Source organism: Sorex araneus, chromosome 3 (assembly GCF_027595985.1).
Source record: "Sorex araneus isolate mSorAra2 chromosome 3, mSorAra2.pri, whole genome shotgun sequence".
Taxonomy (NCBI): domain Eukaryota; kingdom Metazoa; phylum Chordata; class Mammalia; order Eulipotyphla; family Soricidae; genus Sorex; species Sorex araneus.
Window position 1 is genome coordinate 160,683,112 of NC_073304.1, and position 27,429 is coordinate 160,710,540.

General features: G+C 46.4%; 1 protein-coding gene across 1 annotated transcript in view; it reads left to right on the forward strand.

The window, feature by feature from the left end:
- CDON (cell adhesion associated, oncogene regulated) overlaps positions 1-27,429 on the forward strand; it is a 94,797-nt gene that overhangs the window by 47,392 nt on the left and 19,976 nt on the right. The window contains exons 9-16 of the mRNA XM_055133731.1: positions 7,061-7,332; positions 8,729-8,903; positions 11,213-11,344; positions 15,651-15,854; positions 18,277-18,458; positions 18,962-19,067; positions 22,884-23,006; positions 25,770-25,991. Of these exons, the coding sequence (XP_054989706.1) occupies positions 7,061-7,332; positions 8,729-8,903; positions 11,213-11,344; positions 15,651-15,854; positions 18,277-18,458; positions 18,962-19,067; positions 22,884-23,006; positions 25,770-25,991 (1,416 nt within the window). The remainder of the gene's footprint in view (positions 1-7,060; positions 7,333-8,728; positions 8,904-11,212; positions 11,345-15,650; positions 15,855-18,276; positions 18,459-18,961; positions 19,068-22,883; positions 23,007-25,769; positions 25,992-27,429) is intronic.

Genomic DNA, 27,429 nt, shown 5'->3' on the forward strand with positions numbered 1-27,429 from the left:
AAAATTTTGCAGCTAGTTGATCTCTCTTGAGATTTTAATTATGATGAGCTTACATGGCTACTGCAGTAGGATATGGGTGTGGCTGTGGGGCTTCAGGAAGTCCATATTTCCCCTATATTTTTAGGATTATTTTGTTCTATTTGGGAGTTTTGGGGCCACACGCCATGGTTCTCACAGTTCATTCCTGGCTCTGTGCTCAGGGATCTCTCCTGGTGAGGCTCAGGGAGCCTTTTATGGTGCCAGAGACCAGAGCGAGTGCAAACAGGGCAAGTGCCTTAACCCCTGTACTGTCTCCAGAAATAAAAAATAAAAATTTTTATGGAGATATAATTTGAATTTTTTCATTGTACTGATTTTAGGGTGATGATGTGAAAACTATGGTTTTGGGAATACTGGTATATGGAATGTCAGTCTTGTTCAGATCAATTCAGAGTGACTTTAGACTCAAACCTCACATCTTTGGGCATTTTCTGCAGCATTCCACAAGGAATCATTGCAGGGTGGCTATCTGCTTACTTGCCATGCTGTATGATCTGAATGTCATACAGTAGTCTTCAGTCTTGGCAGCTGCCCTACATCTCTGCCTTATTATTTTTGTGTGGTATTATTTTAGTTTCCCTTTTTTGTTTGTTTTTGGGTTTTTGTTGTGGTATCCTGGTTTCCGTTAGTATCAACATTCCTGTTGTGTGTTTACAGCGTTGTCCCACACACATCCCACAGCATCTGTATCCTCTCACTAGCATCCCCAAGCTCCTTTCTTAAGACTTTTGCCTTTGAGGGCTTCGTGTGTGTGTGTGTGTGTGTGTGTGTGTGTGTGTATTCCCCACAGGTCAGGAGATCATGAGGCTGTGCCATTTGGGCCTTGAAGAGACCACAGACCTAGGGTTCTCGAGTGTGTTAACCATAAGCCTGGTTCTATACCTCCATCTTTTCCCTGGCTCCATCCTGCTTGGCTGCCAACAGGTGCCTACAGCTTAGGAGGTGCCAGGGGGTGGCCCTGTGCGGAGAGGTGAAGGCGACATAGGCAGTTCGGTGTGAGCCACAACATTTCCTTTTGCATACATACAGGCCCCCTTCCCTTGGGAGAATTCTGGAAGGAGGAAGAGAAATGAGCAAGGCTATCCCATCTTCACCCTCCTTTGTAACTTTCTGTACCCAGCATCAGGGATGGGGTCCTGCTGCCACCTCCTTCGAGCTCTGTACCCTGGGCTGAGCGATGCAGCACCCCTTGCGAAAGCTGTACTTATTCCGACGGTAGCTGCAGGCACTCAAGGGCTTAATAATGTGTAAAGTGCCTGGAATGAAAATAGAAAAACCTTCAATCAATACTAAGTATCAGATTATCATTATGGGTATCTAAGTAATAAATTATAAGCTGATGTGCGGTTGTGTAGGGGAGGAAGAGATAATAACTGGTTTTAAGAGCAATAGCACAGCAGGTAGGGCATTTGTCTTGCACGCGGCTGATCCGGTTTCGATTCCTCCACCCCTCTTGGAGAGCCTGGCAAGATACTGAGAGTATTCTGCCTGCACGGCAAAGCCTGGCAAGCTACCCAGGGTGTATTCGATATGCCAAAAACAGTAACAACAAGTCTCACAATGGAGACGTTACTGGTGCCTGCTTGAGCAAATCGATAAGCAATGGAATGACAGTGATACAGTGATGAATCATCAAGAATGGGGCCAGCTGGAGCTGGAGCGATAGCACAGTAGGTAGGGCGGTTGCCTTTCATGTGGCCAACCCAGGTTCGATTCCCAGCATCCCATATGATCCCCTGAGCATTGTCAGGAGTAATACCTGAGTTCAGAGCCAGGATTAACTCCTGTGCATTGCCAGGTGTGACCCAAAAAGAAAAAAAAAAAGAGAATGGGGCCAGAGATAGTACAGCAGGTGGGGCGCTTGCCTTGCATGTAGCCGACTTGGGTTCGAACCCAGCTTCCCATATAGTTCCATGAGCACCGCCAGGAGTGGTGCCTGAGTGCAGAGCCAGGAGCAAACCCTGAGTACCACCAGGGGTGGCCCAGCTCCCCTCCCCCAAAAAACCCAGAGTCCTCAAGAAGCAGTTGAGCGCTGATTCCATTTGTGCAAATGTGTACATCTGTATGTGTTTGCATATATGTTCTTCTAGGCAGAACTAAAAGTGACTGTGTTCCTAATTGTCAGCCGTAGTCAACTGAGAGGCAGGCAGGCAGGCAGTGCTTGGGTACCATTTAGCAGAAATCATTGTTTCATGGAAACATAGAGGGAACATGCAAGGTCAGAGTCAAAAGCAGTAGAACCAGATATTTTGCCTCACAGACTCACTTTAAATAGGAGAAATCTCGGGACCAGAGAGAGTACAGCAGATAAGTCATTCACCTTGTACACCATTTACCCCCTGGCACACCGCCAGGTGTGGCCCCCAAACCAATAAAAATAAAACAAGTAAATATGAGAATTCTGTATTCAGAGCTATGTTGTTTACTTCGGTCTGTATGATTCTCCTTTTTAGGATTTTTATGTCTTGGTGGGGGGGGCACTCCAGCAATGTCCTGGGGGCTGGGGGGAGTGGTCAGTCCCAGAGATACTCAATCCAGCTGTGCAGGCTGGATAGTTGGGTGCGAGGGGCCACCGGACCACCCTCATGATGCTTTGGGCCTCCAGGCTCCTCAGGGGCCCTTGCAGTGCTAGGCATCAAACTCAGAGCCTAACACAAGCAAGGCACACACCACAACCCTTGGGACTCTCTCCCTGGCCTCCATAAATACCATTTTCATGTTGAGTAACCCCAACACAAAAGTGGCATTTAACTACATTCAGCTTAGCTGCATTCAACCTAAGTAGTCCAGTGTGGCTTCTTTGCATGCTCTGTAATAACTGTTAAGGTCCAGCTGAGTCGCTTAGAGACTTAGAGACTCTCAGCTCTTTCTGCTTCTTTCCATAGAAGCCAGAGTCCGGGGGAGGGGGCTGTCGGGTGCCCAAGGATGGAGTCCACAGGGTGGAGCATCTGCTTCGCCTGTGGAAGGCCTCAGCCCATCCCAAGCACACGCTCCCCTGAGCACCACGAGGGAATCGCCACTGAGCACAGCCTGATGTGACCCAGAACAAAACCAAAGGAATCAGAGCCTTATTACACCCGAGCCTTTTGGCAGATTTCTCCTCTATTTATTGTGAAGGAGGAAGCAGGTAGAGCAATGGAAGGAAATGGCTTACACCCTATCCCCCAACAGTTCTTCTTTCCAGGCCCCTTAGGTTTTTGAGGTGCTGGGCATCCAAATATTTACAGAGTGAGTTTTAACTCTCAGCCTGGGTCTCCTGAGCAGTTTCGAGTGTGGGGTGCAGGTGTGCCCGACCCCATGGGAATAGACCTGGAGAGATCTGGTTTCACCACAGGGTAGCTCAACTCGGAGTTTCGTCTGCTTATGACTCGATTGTTAGAGTACATAGAAAAGCAGAGTTTTATTGTTCTCCGTTTCAATTTCTAAAACACCTTGTCTTTAAAGAAGATGCCAGATGTCTATTCTGATGTCTTCATAGACATTCCCTTCAAAACAGCGAAGAGAACATGAGCTGGGATGTGTCTCAAAATGTACATCAGAACCCTAAGAGTCAACACAGTGGTAAGCAGGCAGCCAGACGGTAACAAGTACATTTTTAAAAAGTGAGTTTGCTAAGGAGGCAGCTGTGGAGAGGAAAGGAAGCTGGGATCATTGGTGGGGGGTGGGGGGCGCTGCCACGGGTGTTGGGTTTGGAGATAGAACACTGAAAGTCCGAAACACTCTGTTAAAAACCTTGTCAATCATAGTCCCTACGTACAAAATTAGTAAATAAAAAAATGCAAAGGTACTGTGAAGGGCTTCTTGGTGGATCTGGTGTCTTGAAAGCCCACATATTCTATTGCTGAGCTTTGTAGGGCATCATCAATTAAACTGCCTTTACAATCACAGTTACAGGGACACTCCTTTCGGACTAAGTTCCCCAAGTGGGATTTTGCTATTTGTACCTTTGAAAAACAGGCTGTCGGGTAAAATTTTTCTCACGCCCTGGTGGAAACAGAGACTTGTGGTATTTTAGGCGCTTTTACAGTCAGATGCCACTTCCCAGGGTAACCTGTCCAGAGGGTCCCCAGGGGGCCAGTGAGAGCGTCTCTTTCCCACTGCTCGACCCACTGCCCGTGGTCTGCTCTTTGGAGTCAGCACGCAGCGGGAGGCCGGCCTCGGCCCTCGCCCCAGCCCACGCTGACTCACTGTGTCAACACGGCTGTGCCAGGAGCAATATTTGGACGTTGTCTCCTTGAACTTAATGAGCTTTCGTCTGTATTATTTTCTCACTAGCTTCTTGTTTTCTGCACTGGAAGATGCTTCTGGGACACCTTTTCTCTCCTTTAAACAAACAGAGAACTGACCTTACATGATTCCTCCAGTTTCCTCTTGGTTTTCTCCTAAATAGCAGAAGTTCTTCTCACTACCCACCCGCCTTTGGCCAGGAATTTTACTTCATGCAGAAAAGAGAGTATCACGCCTGCTCCCTCCTCAACACCTGTCAAAAATAGGAGACATTTTGGTTACTGGCATAATAATGATTTAGAGAAAGCAACCGAAACCTCTTGATCTTTTTTTTTATTTTCTTTTTGGGTCACACCCAGTGATGCTCAGAGGTTACTCCTGGCTCTGCACTCAGGAATTACTCCTGGCGGAGCTTGGGGAACCATATGGGATGCCGGGGATCAAATCCAGTTTGGCCACATGCAAGGCAAATGCCCTCCCCGCTGTGCTCTCGCTCTGGCGTAACCTTTTGATCTTTAAGTATGATTGTACTTACTATATAGACAATATTTTTATATTGTAATATTTTATGATATATTCTTAATATATTGGCTTTTTTTTTTTTTTTGTAAATTGCTCTTTGAGTTTTTGAGACCCCACCTGGTGGTGCTCAGGGAACCGTGTGGTGCTGGGAATCGGAGCCTGAGCCCTTGTCTCAGCCCCAGATTTCTCGCTCTTTTTTTTTTTTTCTGCAGCTGTTGTGGCTTCAGCTCTCACATTTCTGACTCTTTATCTGCAAAATGGGAATGTTACTAAGAACCTTGTTATGAGAGTTAAGTGAGGTTTTGTTTATATTGCAGAGAGGTTCCCAAACTTATTTTTGGAATGAGTTTGCATATATTCTCTTGTATCCCCTTCAGACCCCCACATCACTCAGCACCCACTGGAATTACTGTCTTTAAGTGAAGAGACAGAAAGTACCCTCATGAATTGTATCCAAGGTGGGAGATCATTGCAGCTCTCCTCCCTGCCCCCCATGGTAATTTTTGGGATGTGGAGGGCATGCAGCATATTTATGTGCAACATATTTATTTTTTCAGTGAAAAATAATCTTTACCTTCCATCACATATTCTATGCTTTAATCATATTAAAAGGCTTTCATTTCTTTGACCTATCTTTAGATTGGTAACTTCTCAACCACCAGTTCTATCTAGAAAAGAGGGATCTGGAAATAAATAACTGCTTCCTTTTGCTTTGCCACTCTGTTTCATTTCTTGCCTCATACTGACCCCAAAGATGAATGAGCGCAAACACCCAACTCCGAGAAACTTACACGGCTGGGCTGGCTCCATGCTGCCTCAGAGGCAACAGGCCTTGCACACTCTCTAATCACATCAGGTGACCCCTGGGCCTGGCCCAGCCAAGTGATATTGCCCCTTGTATGGCTCCTGTGTGTGTGTGTGTGTGTGTGTGTGTGTGTGTGTGTGTGTGTGTGTCTGTATCTATGCTTCTCTTTCACACACTCTCTACCCTCCCACCAGTCCACCAAGGCTAGTGTGTATATCTGTATGTGGCAACACCTCTGTCCACTCTGGATTCAGCCTGGAAGAGCACAGCCTCACTGCAGTCTTTGATTGGTTGATGCAGGTCGCGGGGCTGCCAAGAAGACTCTTGGGAGACCTCATGTCTGCTTCTTACAGAGAGAGCTACAGTGCAATGTTTGACGTGTTGTTGTTGTTGTTATTGTTATTCCCTCCCCCCTTCCTTTTTTTAAACACCAAGGTTTACAGAGTTGCTTGTGATGCGTTTGTTACAGGCATTCAGTATTGCAACACCAACCCCACCACCAGCATGCCCTTCCCTTCCCTCCACTATCGTCCCCATTTTCCCACTAACCCCCCTCCCCAAACCTGTCCTCTTAGCAGGTACAAATGAATATATTTTATATTGCTGGTTAGAACTAAATGGCTATGGGGCTGGAGCAATAGCACAGCGGGTAGGGCATTTGCCTTGCACGCGGCCAACCCGGGTTCAATTCCCAGCATCCCATATAGTCCCCTGAGCACTGCCAGGAGTGATTCCTGAGCCAGGAGTAACCCCTGTTAGTCGGGCCTTCTGTGTCAATGTTTTTTTGTTTATTGAGCTCAGGTGGCTCCCTGAGCTTAACTTTCCTGTCTAATTTGGTGTGCTCCTACTGGGGTGTCATCATTTAGAGACTTTGAGTTTCTGTGGCAGCGACTGTGGGACGTGGGCAGAGTTGCTGGGGTTTCCAGAAGTATGGGGGCTGAGGGGAAGCTGCCTACCCCCACTCCAAGAAGACCCCAGAGTTCTCAGCCTGGAGGCTGGTGGACCTGAAGTTTTCAGCGGTTTGCTATCTCTGCAAAGCTCAGTCATGAGCTGGTGGAGTCGGGCCGTTGGCGTGGTGACGGCTGTGGGGCTGTGAGTGTGGCTGTTGGGGCTTTGGCAGGGTTTTGGCCACCCCCCTCTGGAGGTAAAATGCAGTGTTCTTTTATTGAAAAATCCATGGAGGTTAACCATTGTTAGGGTAAAATAGAGACCGCTAGCATAGAGCAGGGGGAAATAAATCCCCGTAAGTCACTCTACTGGGCCATAGAATTGGCTTCTCAGTTCACTTGCTTCCTCCCGCTTCATGAAGAAGAGGTCGCTGCAGAAGACCCCCCCCCCACTTCCTCAGTCCACAGGGGAACTCCTGACTCCAAGGCTCCCGTTGTGCCACCAGCAGGTGGGCAAGGAGGCACCATGCAGAAAGCCTGGCAGCTGCCCTCAGCCTCCTCTTTCTCCCTTTCTCCACAGTTCCCTTTGAAACAAATACAAAAGCGGACATGGTCACACCAGCCAGTGCCACCCCGGATGCCAACGGAGATGATCCTGAAACCGCCTTATCGGATGCTCTCCCAGCGCAGGAAGCATCAGCAGAGAAAAATGCTACTGGCACCTCCGTCCCTGATGCCCCCATCATTCTGAGCCCCCCACAGACCCACACACCAGACACGTACAACCTGGTCTGGCGGGCAGGCAAGGACGGCGGGCTACCCATCAATGCCTATTTTGTGAAGTATCGGAAGGTGACGTGTTCTCACTTAGCCTCGGTCTCTTTATAGTCCGCTTTGACCAAATTGGGGTGTTTTCCTCTCTGAGATGGAACAGTATAATAGTTTCTTATTAGAAACAAACACAAATTTGTTTGCATTACAATGACGCCTTAGTTGTAGTTGAATCACACATTTTGGGGTCACTTGTTTAGGGCAAACATCGGTCCTCTCCCCACTGATGATGGAGATGATGTTTTTTTTTTAGGTGATGTTTCCTTTCTACTTTGCCTTTTATATTAAAGGAAAATGAGGTGGGAAACCCCGCCCACAACTTCCTTTCTTTTTTTTTTTTTTTGCTTTTTTGGGTCACACCTGGCGATGCACAGGGGTTACTCCTGGCTCTGCACTCAGGAATTACCCCTGGCCGTGCTCAGGGGACCATATGGGATGCTGGGATTTGAACCCGGGTCAGCCACGTACGTGCAAGGCAAACGCCCTACCCGCTGTGCTATCTCTCCAGCCCCCACAACTTCCTTTCTTCATGAATCAGTGAGACAGGAGAGAGACGGAGTCATATATAAATAATGTTCTTTGTCTAAGGTATTTTGGCAGCCATTTTTTTTAAACGAATCACTGAGATACAGTTACAGACTTATAAACTTTTGTGATTGCATTTCAGTCATACAATGATTGAGTATCCATCCCTCCACCAGTGCCCATTCTCCACCACCAATGTTCCCAGTACCCCTCCTTGGCAGCCATTATTTAATAATTTTTGTTATATGCAAAACTTAGCATGGTGCTGTTTGAACATTTACACACTGTTGCTAACCCAGTGATTCTAGACGAAGCAACCTGTCAATGTTCTTCCCTGCACGGCAGCTTCCATGCGTCTTGGTTCCATGAATCAAGACATAGCAGATTGGAGCTTTTATTTCCTCAAACACATTTTAAGACAACAAGCCAGGAATGCTGGAAATATATACTGTATAATGCTATAATTCGTATACATACAAACATGGCATATGGTAGTTTATAATCTGTTTATATTACATACTTGTATTAGTGTATTATATCATTGTAAATCAATTTCATTCTCCTCTGAGTCCAGTAAGAAAGGAGTCTTGTCTTTATTACAAGTAAAAGAAACAGACTCTGGGAGAAAAGATAACTTACTTAAGGCCCTAAGTTGTTGGGTCTGGCAGAGCCAAGCATATTTTCGCTGTCAAAGTTGGTATTCATCTCCTTCTACTGTGGGAAGAGATACTGTGTCTTTTATTTCTGTGGTCTGTGACTTCTCTTAAGTTCATCAAGCTTGTAATGACTAATCAGTTGTTATTTGATTTGAATGGAAAGTTTTTCTATTCTCTCTTTTCTGTCTCTGTCTGTCTGTCTGTCTCTCTCTGATGGTCTCCTTTCTCCTGAACAGCTGGATGATGGTACGGGCATGGCAGGAAGCTGGCACACAGTTCGAGTCCCCGGAAGCGAAAATGAGCTCCACCTGTCAGAGCTGGAGCCTTCCAGCCTCTATGAAGTCTTGATGGTGGCCCGTAGTGCCGCAGGGGAAGGGCAGCCAGCCATGCTCACCTTCCGCACCAGCAAAGGTGAGGACCAGCTCCCGAGAGCCTTTCTCCTCTCTCCTTACTGGAAAGTGTCCATGGGGGTGGTTGAAAATCCTTCAGAATATATTCATTAGGTACTACTGTGGGTTTGAGAGATTGTGTGTAAGATTTTTGGGCAGGCAATGCAGGAAACATGAATGTGAGCAAGACAAAATCCATCCTAATGGAGCTTCTGGTTTGCTAAGACAGATGCATCACTGCCCACGGCCCAGCAGCATTCCAGTTTAGCTAATATTCACTAAATGCCTTCTGTGCATTGGCCATTAAAAAAATAAATGGAGGGGCTGGAGCAATAGCACAGCGGGTAGAGCGTTTGCCTTGCACGCGGCTGACCCAGGTTTGATTCCCAGCATCCCATATGGTCCCCTGAGCACCGCCAGGGGTAATTCCTGACTGCAGAGCCAGGAGTAACCCCTGTGTATCAACAGGTGTGACCCAAATAAAAAGCAAAAAATAAAAAAATAAAAATAAATGGAAAATGCTCCTTGCCCTATTGGCGCTTCCATTCTAGTTGGGAGAGCCATGGGTACCTTGGAAAGCAGTGTTAACAAAAGAGAAATTGGGTGGGTGTCAGAGGGGAATGCATAGCCGAGGGCGTCATCAGGGAAGGCCTTCATGAACTGTTGGCAGCAGAGCAGAACTTAAAGGAGGGGAAGCAGAAAGCCCTTTGTCTCTCTGGAGAAAGACTATCCCATCAGAGAAGGCAAGTGCTGAGGTTCTGGGCCTGGTTGTGCCCCAGGTGCCCAGGCTCTCACAGAGGGGCCACTGTGACAGGCGCAGAGTAAGTGAGCGACTGTGGGGAGCACGGAGCGGGAGGCAAGATCTCACAGCCCTTGGCAACCTTGTGAAAACTCTGGCTTGACTCTGGGGGAGCTGGATGCCGCGGAGGATTTTGAGCAGAGGAGCCCCGTGATCTGCAGAGTAATTCAGGGTAACAGTCCGGGCTGGAGAGTCAGGACTGCAGGAGGGTGCAAGCATGGGCAGAGGAGGGCCGGTAACTTGGAGTCCCAGAGAAAATGCCAGCGGAGTACAAAGAAGGGCTGTTCTTTCTGGGGGTAGTGTTCAGGGGTGGGTTGAAAAGAGGCCACTGTAGTTTGGCCATTAAGAAGCAGAAAGACTTCAGTGAGTAGAGATGCAAAGTGTGGAAGAGTATGTGAGTGTGATACGATTGAACACAAAACTTCTGCTAGCTTTTGAAAGAAACCAAACCAGTCACTCCTACTTCCTGGGAAAACCGTGGGTATCTGGGGAGGGACCAGCACCCACCGGTGCTTAGGGGTCAGACAGTATCTGGGGTAGAGCCCAGGGCATGTGCACAAGTGTGTGTGTGTGTGTGTGTGTGTTGTGTGTGTGTGAGAGAGAGAGAGAGAGACGAGAAGAGGGTGGGGGTGGTTCTGAGCCAGGCTCTGTGCTCAGGGATCACTCGTAGTGGTTCTCAGAGGATCATCCTTGGTACCAGGGATCCAACTGAGATCAGCAGCCTCCAGGGCAGCACCTCTGTCATATCTCTCTGGCCGTCAAGTATTTATTCAAAGTGCATTTTGAGTTAATTTTAATAATTCATCCTCAGTTATTTAAAGTCTGACCTATAAATCCTGATAAGATCTGTTTATTTCAGTTTGTAAATGATCACCCAATTTCACCTTTTGCCTTCATGACAATTTTCCTGTGCAGATATTTGGAAAAAAGCCTTTTTTTTTTTTTTTTTTTTTTTGCTGGTGTGAGAGGAGTGGTTGGACCATACCCAGAGGTGCTCAAGTCTTAATCCTGGTTTTTCAGTCAGGGATCACTCCTGGCAATGCTCAGGGGACCACTCGGGGTACTGGGGATTAAATCTAGGTTGCTGCCTGCATGCAAGGCAAGTGCCCCACCCACCATACTATCGCTTTGGCCCTAGATGAAGTTTCCTAATGATGAACTTTATGTCTTAGAATCAAGTTTGTAGAGTAGAAAGACCAATGGATGAATCATTGGAAAACCCCTAGTCATTTGCCTTTTTCACTTGTGTTCCTGTTCCTATGTACAGTTAGTCTGACGAAGAAAGACACTCAACAGGTACTTGCTAGAAAAAGTAATTTTTTTTTTTAAACAGTGATCAAAAAAAAAAAAAGTAATTTTTAAGTCAGTTCCTCGCATTAGCTACGTAGATGTGGTGTATTCCTTAAATCTAGACACTGTGACAGATCAGCTCAATTCGCCGAGGTACTTGTGAGGTTTTTAAATATCTTTTCTTTCATGCACACCTCAGCCTGTGTTACAGTTTATGTCTTTTTTTTCCCCCTACCTTTTAGAGAAAACAGCATCATCAAAAAACACCCCAGTGTTGTCTCTGCCTGTGGGGCTCCCGAAGCGCCCCGTGGTCCCCGAGGCTGCCGAGAGCTTTGGAGTGGTTCTTCCTGCAGACCCCTCCAGGCACAGCGGAGGTAAAGAAAAGGAGCTTCCTGCCACTCCTTTCCAAACGTGACTGTTCTGGTTCACATTCTGTGTGGGGGGTGTTGAGGGGGGACAAGGTGCTTGTTCATTGTTCAGAATCTCTGCAGCCAGATAGTTCTTTACTATCCTGTTAAACCTTCTTTAATGCATTGGATTCAAATCTTGCTTTCCTGAGGCCTTGAATGATATTCATGAGCAGAAACTCAGGCTTAATATGTTCTGGTCACAAGTTTTTATAACTCTCAAACAGGATTTTTCTGTCTTCTCTCTGCAAAGAAATGAAAAACCATATTATGTCTGTTTTAAATTTTTTTAAAAGAACATTAAAATCTTACCGGTGTGCAATATTAGTTTCAAGTATACGTTGTGGAGTGGTCATCACAATTTAAGTCCATTTACCATTTTTTCTGATTGGCAACTTCCAAATTGGCAATACTGTGCTATTGATTATAGTCCCCAGGCTATACATTGCATCTCCGGAACTTATTGTTTCATAACTGGAAGTTTGTACTTCCTGATCCCCTACAACCATTTTGTACCCTCCTAACCATACACCCTTCTGACAACAACCAACCTTGTTTCTGTCCTATGCTTTAGTTTTGTTTGTTTGTTTTAGGTTCTACAGGTAAATGAAATCACGTGATTTTTGTCTCTGACTCATAAACACTAAGCTTAAAATTGTCATGGTCTGTCCATGTTCTTATAAATGGAAAGTACTCATTTTCCTGGGAAAGTGGTGTTCCACTGTATTCACCACAGCTTTCATATCCATTCCTCCATCTTCAAGCACATTCACACTTTGAGATCTGCTGTGGGTATTTTTTTTCTTTTAATCCTTATTACTTTTAAACTCTGAAAGTCTTCACTATATGTATGTGTCTGTACATGGGTGAAAGGTGGAGACAGAGAGAGAGGGAAGCATCAAAATGCAAGCTGGTACCCATAGTAAACTTTAGAGTGTTTTACTTGATTACACATGTAAAACTCAGTTTTACTGTTTTAACAAGTCTTAGGATTTTTGAAAGTCATAGCTGTAAAATTTTAAAAAAGACTGTTATCATATTTAAAATGTGTTCATACCAGTTCTTCAGTTACAATTTTACATGTTTGGGTTTTTTCTTGGTGTGTGTGTGTGTGTGTGTGTGTGTGTGTGAGAGAGAGAGAGAGAGAGAGAGAGAGAGAGAGAGAGAGAGATACTACTAACTTACATTTGTAAGACATCTAGGGAAGACTTAAAATTTTATTACCGAGCTCTAAGAATTTTCGAGGAATCCTATAAAAATGAAGACGAGACCCTTGAGGTTTTCTGGAGCCTGGGACAGGCCCCTGGCGTGTCCTCTGCCCCTGTAGCGTCTCCAGCCCTTCTACACGGCACTGCCCTGGGAGCCACAGTGCAATGGCTTCAGGTTCCTTACAGATGGGCCAACTTTGTGCAAACCACATTACTGTCCGTTTAACACACCATGGCAAACACTGTGCTAAATGCTGGAACAGCAAGGATCAAATGACTCTCACCCCCACCACATTGTCAGCAAAGCGGATGATCCGGACCACCAGGGCCTTCCAATAGTGGGTAACTGAGACCCACCGGGCAACAGCAGGAGAAATAGCTTAGTAGTCCCCTGCCTGGAATGCGGGTAGCAAGTGGTGGAGAGACGTTCCACGCTTCAAGAGCTCAGCCTTAAAGACAAGAGCAATTTCACTGCAAGAAGAAAAGAGGGTCTAGGTTAGCGCCTACTCTGTGTGCTGAGACTGTGAATCACACGCTCAGTGTCATTTAGACACCAGAGGTTTACTGTCCTGAGCTGGTCGCTATGCTGGTGGTGTTGGGGGCGGGGATGCCACTTGGGACACACTTAAAGATTTAACTTTTCCCTTCATGCCTACTGAGAATCCAGAAGTATTTAGACAAGGGGGTAAGGGAGGAATGACAGAAGGTAAGGCTCAAGGGGAAAGTGAGAGTTGTCACCGTTGTGACTGGAGAAGGGGAACACAGGACAGACGGGGGGATGGGACCACTTTGAGGGAGAGCCAGGGATACTATGACTCAGGCACCTGGGTCCCATTTCCCAGGCCAGAGAACCAGAACTTCAGGTGAAGGTGTTCAGTAACCAGGAGTTTGCAGTGATTGGAGCAGAAGTGGTTTATTTCCTCTTCATGACAACACTGTGACGAGGATCACAGATCTTGGTTATAGATTAGGAAACTGAGTCTCTAGATTTGCCCAGGATCACCCAGAAAGTGGAACACTGTTGCTCAGACCCAGCCTTGTAAATCCAGGGTCAATATTCTTGTGAATATCCTGTGCTATTTAGAGTGAAATATTCTTCCCTGCATGGGACTTTCTTTTTCACAGGGGTCGGGGGTGGGGGTGGGACCCCTAGCAATGCTGGGGGCTATCAGACCACATCCCAAGGTGCTTGTTTGGCTGTGCCGTGCATCAGATCATACCCAGTGCTTGATGCATGCCAGACGTACACTCCAGCCCTTTGAACCAACCCCCACCCCCACCCCGCCACCCTTTGGCCCCAGATAATCTTCTTTTCCTATTTGATGTGTTGTATTTCTTTGCTGAGTTTTAACCTCTTGAGACTCACCATAGGAAGTTTTTTACTTGTCGAGTATTAAAAAAAGATTCGCTAACAGTTCTGTCTGTTCTGTTTCCATTGCTTTCTAACTTGAAAGGAATAAAGTAAGTATCACTCAAAGTTGTCTGCCTTGAATGCCTTTCTCTTTCTCTCTGTGTTCTCCTTTCCAGTGCCCGGTGCGACGTTGCTTTCTTCTCTCGTAAGGTATCTGTGTTGTAGGCTGAAGGAGGGATGAAATAGGGGTGTTGCCTGGGGAGCTAGTACAGTTGAGACAGAGGAGGGGGCCTGTGTCAGAAACACATCACCCTCGTGCATGTAAAATGGTCCCAAGTGGGTCCTGGAGACATTCCAGCTCTGGAAATGAACGTCATCATGTCCTGAACAGGTGGTCACCAGGGAACAGGCTCACGGTCATAAAACTCACAAGTGATTTGTGTTCAGCGGAAGAGGGTTTGCTGATCTGGCCTGTAGCCACCCCAGTGACCGTGTTCCCACTGGTGTTCTCATTCCTTGGGGAGGCCTGAATGGGAGCCTCCCCAGCAGGGCTGGTTTCTGTCTGAGGTCTGGGGTTCCAGTGCAATGACCGTGAACTTACTCCTGACGCCACTCCCATCCCCCTGCCACCCATTTGAGAGTGTCTTATTGGGACATCTCTTCCCCTTGGTAGTGCTCTTGGAAAACTGGGAGATACCGGCTCTCTGACCCCCCTTATCTGTTTTCAGGAAACATTTTTCCTTCTTGAACTGCATGTCCCGCCTTCCTGCTTTCATCTAGTGCAGCTTTTCTTGTGTCACTGTCAGCAACATTGACATCCTTCCTCACCCCATGTGTCTGTGTGCCCCTGATTTTGCTCTCGGGAGTCTTATCCCTGAAGCCGTAAAGTATGTTAAGACAGGAGGTGATAGTAACAGTGCATACACAGATCATATACGGCATATATATGATAAATAGGAGATGATAGTAACAATGCATGCAAAGATCATATACGGGAATATACATAATATACAGAAGGCGATAGTAACAGTGCATGCAAAGATCACATATGGCAGACACATAATATACAGGAGACAATAGTAACAGTGCATGAACAGATCACATATAGCATATATATATAAAACATACAGGAAGTATAGTAACAGCTCATATAGACCTAATATGCAATATACATATTATATATATACTGGAAACTCATACAGATTATATATGAGATCATATACAAAATATGTACACACAAAGGAGGTAATAGTAACAGCTCATATACAGATCTATTGCTGGTGTGCTGGGTGGGTTTTATGCAGCTTGGATGGATAAAGTAAAACTTGTAAGACAGTGTATAGTTCTGGACATTTATTACAAATCATAACCACAGGAAGACTCAGATCACCAAGTAATAATGACTTAATGCCACTTAGAGCCATGGATTCCAAATAGCCTGGCACATGGCCATCCTCATTTAAGTCCCATTTTCCAGAGCTGACGATCAAGTGTAGATTTCTGCCCTTCCCCCCCCTTTATTTCCAGTTTGTTGCTGTCTCTTACTGCTTAGCTCTTAGCAGCAGGCAGAAAGCGAGGCTCTCATTGAGTCAGGCCAAACGTTGGGTACAGAAGCACTAATAAAATGAGGCCAGGGAATTATCCCTGTGAGTTTTATTTGAATTATTCTTTTCTCCATCACCGTGGGTTACTGAAATAGCGTTTCTGCTTCTAGTGCCAGAGGCCCCTGACCGACCTACTATTTCCACGGCTTCAGAAACTTCTGTCTACGTCACGTGGATCCCTCGGGCAAATGGGGGCTCTCCCATCACTGCCTTTAAGGTGGAATATAAGCGCATGAGGACGAGTGACTGGCTGGTGGCGGCTGAGGACATCCCTCCCTCCAAACTCTCTGTGGAAGTCCGGAGTCTAGAGCCAGGTAGAAAGATGCAGCATCTTCCTTCACGCTCTCAGCTGTTTTCACGATATTTCTCACACTCCCTTCATTTTCTGGTGTGTCAACTATGTGTCACCTGAAATCCACCAGCAAAGATGAGGTGTTAGCATTTCCATGTCTTTCTTATCAACCGTTTCTCTCCTTTCAGTACAAATTAGGATTGTGTCATTGTGAGCCCATTTCCCCCACTTTGTATCAGACTTGTTTTTTTTGGTTTTCTGGTTTTTTTTTTTGCTTTTTGGGTCACACCCAGAGATGCACAGGGGTTACTCCTGGCTTTGCACTCAGGAATTACTCCTGGCAGTGCTTGGGGAACCATATGGGATGCCAGGGATCGAACCCAGGTCAGCCGTGTGCAAGACAAACACCCTACCTGCTGTACGATTACTCCAGCCCCCACATGTGGTTCTTAACATCAGAAAGATGTTTTAGAGACTCAGTTGTCGATATTATGTAGCTGCCATGTGGATATCTTCATTCCTGAATCCATTCTATTTTTTTTTATGATTTTTTTTTTTTTGGTAGGAGAGCCATACCTGGCGATACTCAAGGTTTACTCCTGGCTCTGTGCTCAGGAATCACTCCTGGCAGTGCTCTAGGGACTGTATGGGGAGCTGGGGATCAAACCTGGTTGGACTGTGTACAACTGTGTTACCTGCTGTGTTATCTCTCTGGCTCTCTTGAGCCTATTCTTTATTTATTCTAATTTTTAGATTGTGTCTACTTATTTGCAGTTAGAAATAATGTAGTGGTGTCATCTTTGCATGTATGTGTTTTGTTATGAATGTATATATGCATATATGCTTAATAAGCACAAATATACATATAAGCATAAACAATGAGATATATATACACTATATATAAATATAAATATATATATATATATATATTTCTTTGTTTTGGTGTTGCTGGGAATCCACCCAGGGCCTTACACATGCAAGGCATGTGCTTTACCACTAAGCTATGTTTCCAGCCAAAGAACTACCCCTTTTCTCTGTCAGTTTAATTTCAGCAGAGGGAACTGGGCACTCATTCACTACCATGAGACTTTCTGAAATAAATTAAATAGCAGAGGAGGGAAGGAGCAGTGTCAAGTGACGGCTCTTTATTCCCTTGTCTTCGGGCATCTGAATGTGCCACAGGGGCCTGTGCCAGGTTTGTGTGCCAGGAGTGTGGGGGCACGGGTGGGCAGTAGGGGAACACAGAGGGTTTGGTGGCAGCTTCAAATGTGGGTGATGCCAAAGGACATTTTACAGATGGAAAACATTGTCTTCAGAAGCTAAGTGTTTTTTTTATTTTTTTAAAGCTATTTTGGAAACTGGCTTAAGCATTCTAAGTGATTCTTTAGATTTAGGGTTGTTTTCATTTTTTTGTTTGTTTGGGGTTTTTTAAAAAAAATTTTTTTGAGTTCTGAATATGTAACCCAATTGCCTTCTGTTGTCAATTAAATGTGCTGTCTCTTGGTGTGTGCACTGGTGATGGGTGTGGTGTTGGAATTATGGGAAACCATCACTAACAATATTGTAAATCCCAGCATCTCACTCAGTTAGACTGACTCCCTCTTACTGCTATTGATGGGATCACAGGGGCCTCTGTCTGCATCCTCCTTCCCAGTGGCTGCTAGTAAGGTATTCACTGTGTCAAGTTTGGCTTCAGTGGTATTTTTCAAAAAGGAAGAGGACCTGGGGGCCAGCGTGAGAGTACAGTGGGGAGGGCATTTGTCTTGTACCTGGGTTTGATTCCCTGCAACCCATATGGTCAACGGAGCACCAGCAGGATGATGTGCAAGAGCCAGGAGTAAGCCCTGAACACAGCTGAGTGTGGCCCTCAAAATAAATAAAATTTAAAAGGAAGGGGACTTAGGGTGTGGCTCTGAGAGCTGCCCCAGGACTGTACAGGGTGGCGTGGGTGCAGCTCAGAGCATGATCTCCTGCCCTGTTCTCCCGCCCTGCCACACATCACTTGTCCTCACGGTCCATCTCACCGCCTTGATGTGAGGGCACGGAGCAGCCGCTCTAGTGGAGACATGCTTCCAGAAGAATCGGAAGCTCCTTGGCACATGGCTGTATTTTGAGAATATTACTCTTCCTGTTATGGTAGATATTTAAGCCGCAGGTCATCATGTGAACGTTTTTTTTTTTTTTTTTTTTTTTTTTTGCTTTTTGGGTCACACCTGGCGATGCACAGGGGTTACTCCTGGCTCTGCACTCAGGAATTACCCCTGGCGGTGCTCAGGGGACCATATGGGATGCTGGGATTTGAACCCGGGTCGGCCGCGTGCAAGGCAAACGCCCTACCCGCTGTGCTATCTCTCCAGCCCCCATGTGAACGTTTTACCTCCGTTGGTCTGATGACAGATATTTTTAGTTCCGTGTTTTATTTTCCCCTTCCCCCTTCTCCATAGGTTCGACGTACAAATTTAGGGTCATTGCTATCAACCACTACGGTGAGAGTTTTCGGAGTTCAGCCTCTCGTCCTTACCAAGTGGCAGGATTCCCCAATCATTTCTCGAACCGCCCCATAGCTGGGCCACACATCGCATACACGGAAGCCGTCAGTGACACGCAGATCATGCTCAAGTGGACGGTGAGTCGAACCCGCCTTCCCACCACCAGAACATTTTCTGGTTTGGCCTCGGGAGCTGTCAATTTCCTAGACTTGTGATGTGGTTGTGTGAGCCGCCACATTTTAAGCTTCCATTGACAGGCAAGTGAAGGACACCAATCTTTGTTTTTTAAAGTACATATTATAAACTGGGCAGGGTTCAAGAGAAAATTCCTTTCTCTGCAGCTCAGTGTTAACTGATTCAGTATTAACATACTCCGTGTTAACTGAACCGACACTTATCAAACCACACGTACCTTTATACCTTTGAACCTGACTGAGGGCTGCTTCATTTCTGTTCAGATTTGCAGTAAGCTAAGTTCTCTTAATGCCTTTGGTATATAGAGATCTTTGATTTAAATTAAAAATGGCCATCCAAGCTGTTATTTTAAGCTAGAAAAAAATGTTACCACATAGATAAGCCAATCATAAGGGATGTGATTATTTTTGTATTTGACAAATCTTCTATTTCTTTTTATTTTCAGTACATTCCCTCAATTAACAATAATACTCCCATTCAAGGATTTTATATCTATTACCGACCAACAGATAGTGACAACGACAGTGATTACAAGAGGGATATTGTAGAAGGTGAGTCCCGTCAGCAAGCTGGCATCCAGAAGGACCTGAGGAGGAAGGAGACCAACCAGGAAAAGCATCCCAGATTAAAATAGGGCAAAAAAGTGAAGTGGCATGTGTGTTACTGCTTTGAATTTCCCTACAAGGACAATTATTTTTCCAATTTTGTGTGCAGGAAAGAACTTCACAATTTGGTTACAAGAACAGTTAGAAAACTGTGTGGGTGATACGGTTTGTCAGAAGTTCCTCTGGGGGAAAACAGATTTGTTTTTTGTTTTGTTTAAATGAAGCTGAGACGTTGGCGTTTTTGGATACACGGCTGAGAAGCTGGAATCTGTGGAGACAGAAACACTCTGTTGTTCAGTTGTTTTGGTTTGGTTTGGGGGCCACACCTGGCAATGATCAGGGGTTACTTCTGGCTCTGCACTTAGGGCTCACTTCTGGCAGTGCTCAGGGGACCCTGTCGGGTGCCAGGGATCAAACCTGGATTGGCCACATGCAAAGCAAATGCCCTTGCCCTGTCCTAGCTCTCCGTCCCCACCCCACAGCCCCCCCCCACACACACACCACATTTGAAATGTCACCTAGAATTTTGCATGTGGTGTGTAGACTGCACTGATCCCAGTCTGCCCTCCCCTAATCACTGACTATAGCCGTGTCCCCACCGTCTCATCTCCTGTGCTTCGAGACAGTTCTTGCCTAGTACATGGTCCTTCCTGCTGTCTCCTGTTTCTCCTTGAGTCTCTTTTGAGGTTACTTTTTCGTGGTTTTTTTTTCTGGGTTTTTTTTTTTTTTTGGTGGGGGGTGGTGTTTGGGCCACCACTGACGATACCCAAGGCTTACTCCTGGCTTTGCACTGAAGAATTCCCCCTGACGGTGCACGGGAGACTGTTCAGGATGCCGGGGATCAAACCTGGGTCTGTTGTACTATCCCCCTGGCCCCTTTAGCGACTCCTTTCTCTGCTCTGTGTGTTTGAAATGATTTGCTTAAAGCTCACAGAGAGTTGACCCTTTGTGGGCAAAGGCACTTTTCTCCCAGCCGCACTGCTGTATCCCTACCCTGCACCCTGCCAACCCAGCAAGGCTGGGCTCAGAATTGTCCGCTGAGTGATGGAGCCCAGACAGAACAATGGGCTGTTTGGGGGTGATGGGGCCACAGGGAAGATGTGACAGGACTGACTGACAGCCTGCATGACAGCTCAGACATTTCAGGGCCCTTCTATGGAGAGGGAGAAGTCAGTTGGCTGGGGAGAGACAGTTAAAAGGAAAGGAACTTTTCAACATTGTGTTTCCAACCGGGGTTCTCTCACCAAGTGCACTTGCTGACTTGGGTGGTGTTCCGAGAAGCTGGAGGCTCTTTCTTAGGAATAACTTGGGTGGAATTCTGGCCGAGAAAGGAAAACCGGCTTCAAGGCTTTTTTTTTGTCGCCTAAGAGTCTGAAACTTTGAGTCCTAGTGGATCCTGCCAGGTCGTCATCATTTTCCGATGACGTTTTGAAATTACATTTTCATCGAGGCAGTGTTGATCAGTCACATAAGGTTTCAGGTGGGCAGTGTTGTCCTTCCATTTCCGTGTCCTGGCTTCCTGACACCCAGAACTTCCCGGATGGGGCTCACAGCACTGAGGTGGTGGCTGTTCATTAATATTGTGGCATTCCTCTGCGTGGTTCTCCAGTAGAATCCAGCCTTTCAACTTGTAATTTTTTAGTAATCTGCCATAGAAAACCTGGCACAGAGTAGATACTCAGTACATTTTTTTGGAATGATGTAATAATTGTGTCGGTAAACTGGAAATGTCTGATGTAAGTTGGTCTCTAAAATCTGCTTTAGGTATAAAGAATTCGGGCAATGAAAAGTGAGGGGCAAAATGTAATCCGTGCAGTTAAGATCGCAGCTGTCTTTAGAGAAAGATGTGGTTGGAAAAAAAACTGAAGGGGAATGTTGGGGTGCATTCTCTCCTTCTTGGTATAGGTGTTAGTACCACGGATGGACATGTCAGTCTGTGAATAGCCAATGAGCTGTTCAGTTATGGGCCCTTTTCCATAGGTATCATTGACTTCGCACAAAAAAAGAAAAGGGCATTTTTTTTTCTTTTTTGGGTCACACCCGGCAATGCACAGGGGTTACTCCTGGCTCTGCACTCAGGAATTTCCCCTGTCGGGGCTCAGGGGACCATATGGGATGCTGGGAATCGAACCCGGGTCAGCCGCGTGCAAGGCAAACGCCCTGCCTGCTGTGCTATCACTCCAGCCCCAAGAAAAGGGCATTTTTAAAAAGAAATGGGAAGAATTATTAGTGACAGCCATTGTTTTAGTCCTTGGTAAGTCTGTTTTTTTTAGCTAGGACTTAAGAAAATGATGGGGGCCAGAGTTTTATTTTTAAAACCTTTTGGCAAAGGTTAAACATTTTAATAAAATAATTCTAAATGAAGGGAAACACATGCAAAATGAATATCCCTCTCCGTCTCTACACACTGCATTTTCCTCCCCCTCCATAGTTCTTCCCTCTAGAAATAATCACCAGCTTTTTTAAGGTATATTCTCTCGTTAGGAATAGAGCAAATCGATGAACAATGGGATGACAGTGCTACAGTGCTATTCTCTTGTTAAACTTTGAACATGCACTTGCAGGCTTGTGGACTGTGAATACTGAGCGTTGAACCAGGAAGTGACTTTCTGCCCCAGAAGCAGAGTCTGCAGATGTGGACTTTGCCTCTGGCTCACAGAGAAGTTGTTTATAAATGTAACAGATGGAGCAGTTCTACGTTTAAGTGGGTTTCACCATGCTGTGTAATTTGCTTATTCCTCATTTTCAAGCTTATGCATCTGAAATTATTTTTTGTATGTGTGGCAATTAGAAACTATGGGTTTGTTTTCCCATGCCCAGAAACAAAAGTATTTACCCGTTGTATGTAAGGTTTTCTTTAAAGTGAAGTTTTAGATGACTTACTTATACCGACAACTCAAAATTATTCAAACTTGGGGAAGTGGTGGGGTGGGGGTGGGGGGGTGGGGGTGGAAATCAATTAAGTTGTTGCACAACAGTCAAAAGAATTTTCCAAGGCCTTTCATCTTCTGCATCAGATTCTCTGCTGAATTTCATCCTGAAATCCTGGGCCTGCGGGAGAGTGCAGTGGGTAGAGTGCTCGCACTTCGGCCCTTCATCCCCTTCCTGGCATACATCATGTGGCTTGTGTAGCCATGGCCAGGTGTCAGTGCCCCTGCTATGTCACTGGCCCTTGAAGCTCTGCTGCCCACCAGGTTGCAGTGCTCCCTGAGGTTTGCAGGTCTTTAGTTTTGGTGCTCGTACAGGGGGCTGCTGGGGTGACACTCAGTTGAAGTCCAGACAAGTCACGGTTTCAGTACTTTCTTGGGGTCACCGCACTGCTCATCTGTGCGCCCACCAGAGTCACCCTTGTCGGCAGTGAAGCTCGTAGATCTCCTTCATTGGGGTGCTTGCTGGGGGCCTCACCCCTTTCTGTAGTGTGTTGTGTTCACACACCTCCCTGCAGTGTGGGCAGGAATATGTAGAATTGAACTGACCACTAATCATCCCTAAGGAAACAGAATTTTATGACCAAAACCCAAGCATAGCATTAATTCAGTCTGTCTCTCCGCTCCTGATCTTTGTTGAAAGTCATGTAACAGAAATGCTATTTTTCTGGAGGACATAGGGAAAATACTTGCAGTAAGTACATTTTCATAGCACCAGCTGTCAGGTGTGGTAATGGATCCTGCTCCAAGCTCATTTTACAGTTACTAATTATATTGACATCATCACATGTGTTGTATAATAAGTGAAACTTATCTCTTTATTTTTCCTCCCAAGGTTCAAAACAGTGGCACATGATTGGCCATCTGCAGCCAGAGACCTCCTATGATATTAAAATGCAGTGCTTCAATGAAGGGGGAGAAAGCGAGTTTAGTAACGTGATGATCTGTGAAACGAAAGGTAAGAGTGGGCAGTGAACTTGTGCTTTTCCCCATCATATTGAAATACAGCGATATTTTTACCTAATGCCTGCTTTGGAGCCCTTGCTAGATGCAAGTGTTCAGAATGTCCCAACAGAAAGCATAAAATGTTGGCTAGAGCCCTCGTCCTAAAAAGAGCTTACACAAACATTTATCCTGTTTAGTCATTTCTGTAAGGTTCTCAGTAAGTCACTTCTCTTGTATCTTTTGCCATGAAGAAAAGAGAAGTATTTACTGACCAGTGTCTGAGATAGATGCGAGAAATAGAGTACTAAAGGTGTAAGAAGGTATCTGAATTTTAAGGGTAGATGCTTCATGTTTAAAGTGGTTTCTTCAATGGCAGATATGTATAAAATTTGTTATCTACTTGTTTATATTTATTTAAGTGTAGGAGTGAATTCACAAATGCTGATTCCAAATCAAACTTCTCAATTCTGCTTTACCTTCATAGACTAAATAGTAATCCTCAGGGTTTTGTGATCCATGATTCATTTATTTATTTATTTATTTTTTTTTTTTTTGCTTTTTGGGTCACACCTGGCGATGCACAAGGGTCACTCCTGGCTCTGCACTCAGGAATTACCCCTGGCGGTGCTCAGGGGACCATATGGGATGCTGGGAATCGAACCCGGGTCGGCCGCGTGCAAGGCAAACGCCCTACCCGCTGTGCTATCACTCCAGCCCCCCCATGATTCATTTTTAATTCGATAATTTTCAGGAGCGGTAGCACAGTAGTAGGGCATTTGCCCTGCACGCAACCAACCCAGGTTCGATTCCTCCGCCCCTCTCAGAGAGCCCGGCAAGCTACTGAGAGTATCTCGCCAGCACAGCAGAGCCTGGCAAGCTACCCATGACATATTTGATAAGCCAAAAACAGTAATAACAGGTCTCAGGATGGAGATGTTACTGGTGACTGCTCGAGCAAATTGATGAGCAATGGGATGACAGTGACAGTGACAGTGAATTTTCAGGAATGACTGAACTGCTGAAGTCCAGCCATGTCTCCTTGCTGTAAAGATGGGAGAGTTTGAATTTTTCAGTGTCTCTTCATTTTGCATCTCATCTTAATTTAGGCCCTCAGAAGTCTGTTCATGTAGATGTTTAATGGGTGTGTCTCACCCTCCCTCTGCCGTGTGCTCTTGGCTCTCCATTCTCAGCTTTAGCAAAAGGTTAAACCACACTATCAAATTTGATTGAATGATTCATTAATGCAGAGTAAATCAAGAAATAAACCTGAAGCTCTTCCCTCTGTGTAGTTATGATCCCTTACTCAACAGCATTTATTTTACCCCAGAAACTTGTTTTCTTTAGAACTGGCATCACCTTAGCATCATGTAATCCAGCCCCCTACCTGCAGGCGAAGTTTCCTTCCTCCCTACCAAATGTCCATCCAGCCTTTCGGGTGGGAGCACTCTTCAGGGAAAAGTGGGACAGCCTCCCCTTCACTGACCCCGGTCTGTGGAGTTGAGTTGCTGGAAAATTGAACCCCAACACAAAGTGTGTGGCAAGAGATCTCTTCAAAGACTACTTGCTCCTAGGGTTCAGTAAGCCCCTAAACAGGAAATATAGGAAAATAAGCAGTCATCATCATCATCATCATCATCATCATCATCCAGTTGATCGTTGATTTTCTCGAGCGGTCTCAGTAATGTCTCCGTTCATCCTAGCCCTGAGATTTTAGAAACCTCTCTTTACTCGTCCTTCCCAACGGTGCCACATTGGAGGCTCTTTCAGGGTCAGGGGAATGAGACCCATCATAAGCAGTAATGGTTGCAAAATGTATCGTGACTCATGCCCTGTTTGAAGCACTGTCTGATGGATGAACTCATTTACTCTTCACTTGCAGTGGAGCTGGTATTAGTGTGGAAGGTCACATGCCTCTGCAGGCTGGTGGTGGAGCGAGGCCCTCAGCCCAGGCTGGCTGGTTCCCAGGGTTGCTGTTTTGCTGCTCTCTTTTCAGTGGCATTTGGAGTACTGTTTTCAACTGTTTTTTTGGACTGGTGCCCTCAGACTGGTGCCAGTCCACAGATAGAAAAAGGTTGAAGAACAGGGACTTAGTGCCTGACGACTGTGTTACTTGGGAACAGACAATGGGTTTTTTTTGGTGGGGAGTTGGGCTTGGGTTTGGGTTGGGGGGGTCACATTCTCTGGTGTTCAGCCCACTGAGGCATCTCTACCACCTGAATTCATCCTGTTATTAGCTTTTGGCGTTTTCTCCAGAACATCCTAAAAGTCCAGTATCTGTATAGACTCTCAAGCTTGGGAGGCTTGGGAATATTTAATGTTGTGCTTGAGGGTTTCAGAATAATATATAATTCTCATAGTCCAAAACCAACTTTTCTGACATTCATCCCATGATAGAGACATAAATAAGCAATACGAAGTCTTACTCAACTCGAAGTCGAGCAAACAGGAGTTACTGTCCTGTACATAGGCTGAGCTGCTGGTCCTTCAACTCCTTGGAGGTCTTCCACGAGTGCAGTTGAGCAGATAATCAATCACCCAACGGTTGGAGTTAGACCAGTTGCTCTGTGTCTCTGATTTCTATAGCATTGGTGGACAGAGACGTTGGTACATCAGGCTTCCCTGCTTTGGAGCGTTCATTGTGAGTCACTGGCGTTGGATCAGCTGAGTAACAAGAGCAAGCAAGCCGGCCCCCCTCCTTCGCCAGCTCCCTCTTGGAGAGAAGGTTTCAGGGCCCATGTCCCTCCTCACATCACGTTTCTCTTTTCATTCCCACTAGTGAAACGTGTTCCTGGAGCCTCTGAGTATCCTGTCAAAGACCTGAGCACCCCCCCAAGTGCCCCTGGCGGGGGTGGGCCGGCGGGGCCCGCGGCCAGCCCGGCCCGAAGCAGCGATATGCTGTATCTGATCGTGGGCTGCGTGCTGGGCGGCATGGTCCTCATCCTCATGGTCTTCATCGCCATGTGCCTGTGGAAGAACCGCCAGCAGAGCGCCGTCCAGAGTGAGTGCTGTCCCCGCTTCCCCTGCCTTGCCCTGCAGCTGGTGAGAAAAACAGGGTCAGCGTGAAGAGCTTGCGGGTACTTCTGTGACGCCGGTTTCCTGGTCGAAAGCCCGTTAGACAAACTTGTTCGGAAGAGGTGGCTTTTCCAACACTTTAAGCTGCCAGCCAGAGCTGGCCGAGCGTCACAGGCCCAGGAGAAGTAAACAGCACAGCCCCCCGCTAAGCAGCTCTCTGAGTAAACAGCTGACTGAGTGCTGGCAAAGTCTGCCAGGGCCAGACCACCAAAGCAGACGAGCCCTTGGAACATGTGCTTGGAGCTGGTGCTGGCACGGGCCTGGCCAGCAGAGAGGGGAAGGCAAGGTGGGGAGGGGAGCATGTCAATTATTTTCCAAGGTCCTGTCACTATAGGACACAAAACAACTGGGACACTGACCCCAGGCTGTCCCCTGCCTCCCTCCTCCTGGTCATCCGACAGATCTTCCCACTTTTCTACCTGTCCAGAGCCCCAGTTCTGAAACAGAATAGTCAGGTCAAGCATGGTTTTCAGTCTCTCTCAAGATGAAAAAAAATTTTTTGTGTGTTTCTCTGTGGCTTTCAAAATAAGGGATAAAGGAAAAGTAGAGATGGTACTGGAGGAATAGTCCAGCGGGTAAGGTGCTTGCCTTGCACACTGCCAACCCAGTTCCATCCCCTGGCACCACATATAGCCCCCAAAGCCCACTAGGAGTGATTCCATAGCGCAGGGCCATAAGTAAGCATTGCTGGGTGTGGCCCCAAAACAAAACAAAAGGAAAAAGAAAAGAAAGGGCAGGCCCTACCCCCAACAGAGCAGGAAAGTCCCACCGGCTGCCCACCAGTTCCCACGTAGGCTGTCTTTCGGGTGACTTGCTTTGGAAAACATGGTTTCCTCCCTGGAGCAGGGTAGGGGAGAATGGTGCACAGGGGTCGGTGATGGTTCCACGGGGTCACTTCCAAATGGTTTCAGTACCTGTGTGAGCAGGTGCTGGATTATCTGAGCGAGGTGAACCTGGTCAAGGCCATTTTCTTTGGGTGACTCACTTGGTTTAGAAATGGCCATGTCAGTGCTCGCCCCGTTGTGTGTTTGGGAGACACTCCCGGATGACCATCTGTGTGCCAGGCCCTGTGGGAGAGGCACCAGGGACATGTGGGAAACGTGGCTCCATACTTCGCATTCCTGTGTGCCAGCTAGCAGGAATGGACAGCTAGCATTCTGGCAGGAGCCCCGTGGGTCACAGAGCTCAGTGACGGGGGAGAGAAGTGCCTCAGAACCCCCTGAAGGGTGCTCCAGACTCCAGACACATATCTGACAGTTTTTAATTGCTGTGCTTCCTCAGGGGCTTGTGACTTCTCCTAGCTATATCTGCTTACTTTGCCTGTAGAAATGAGGACTTTAAGGCCGCAGCATTAACACTTTAGA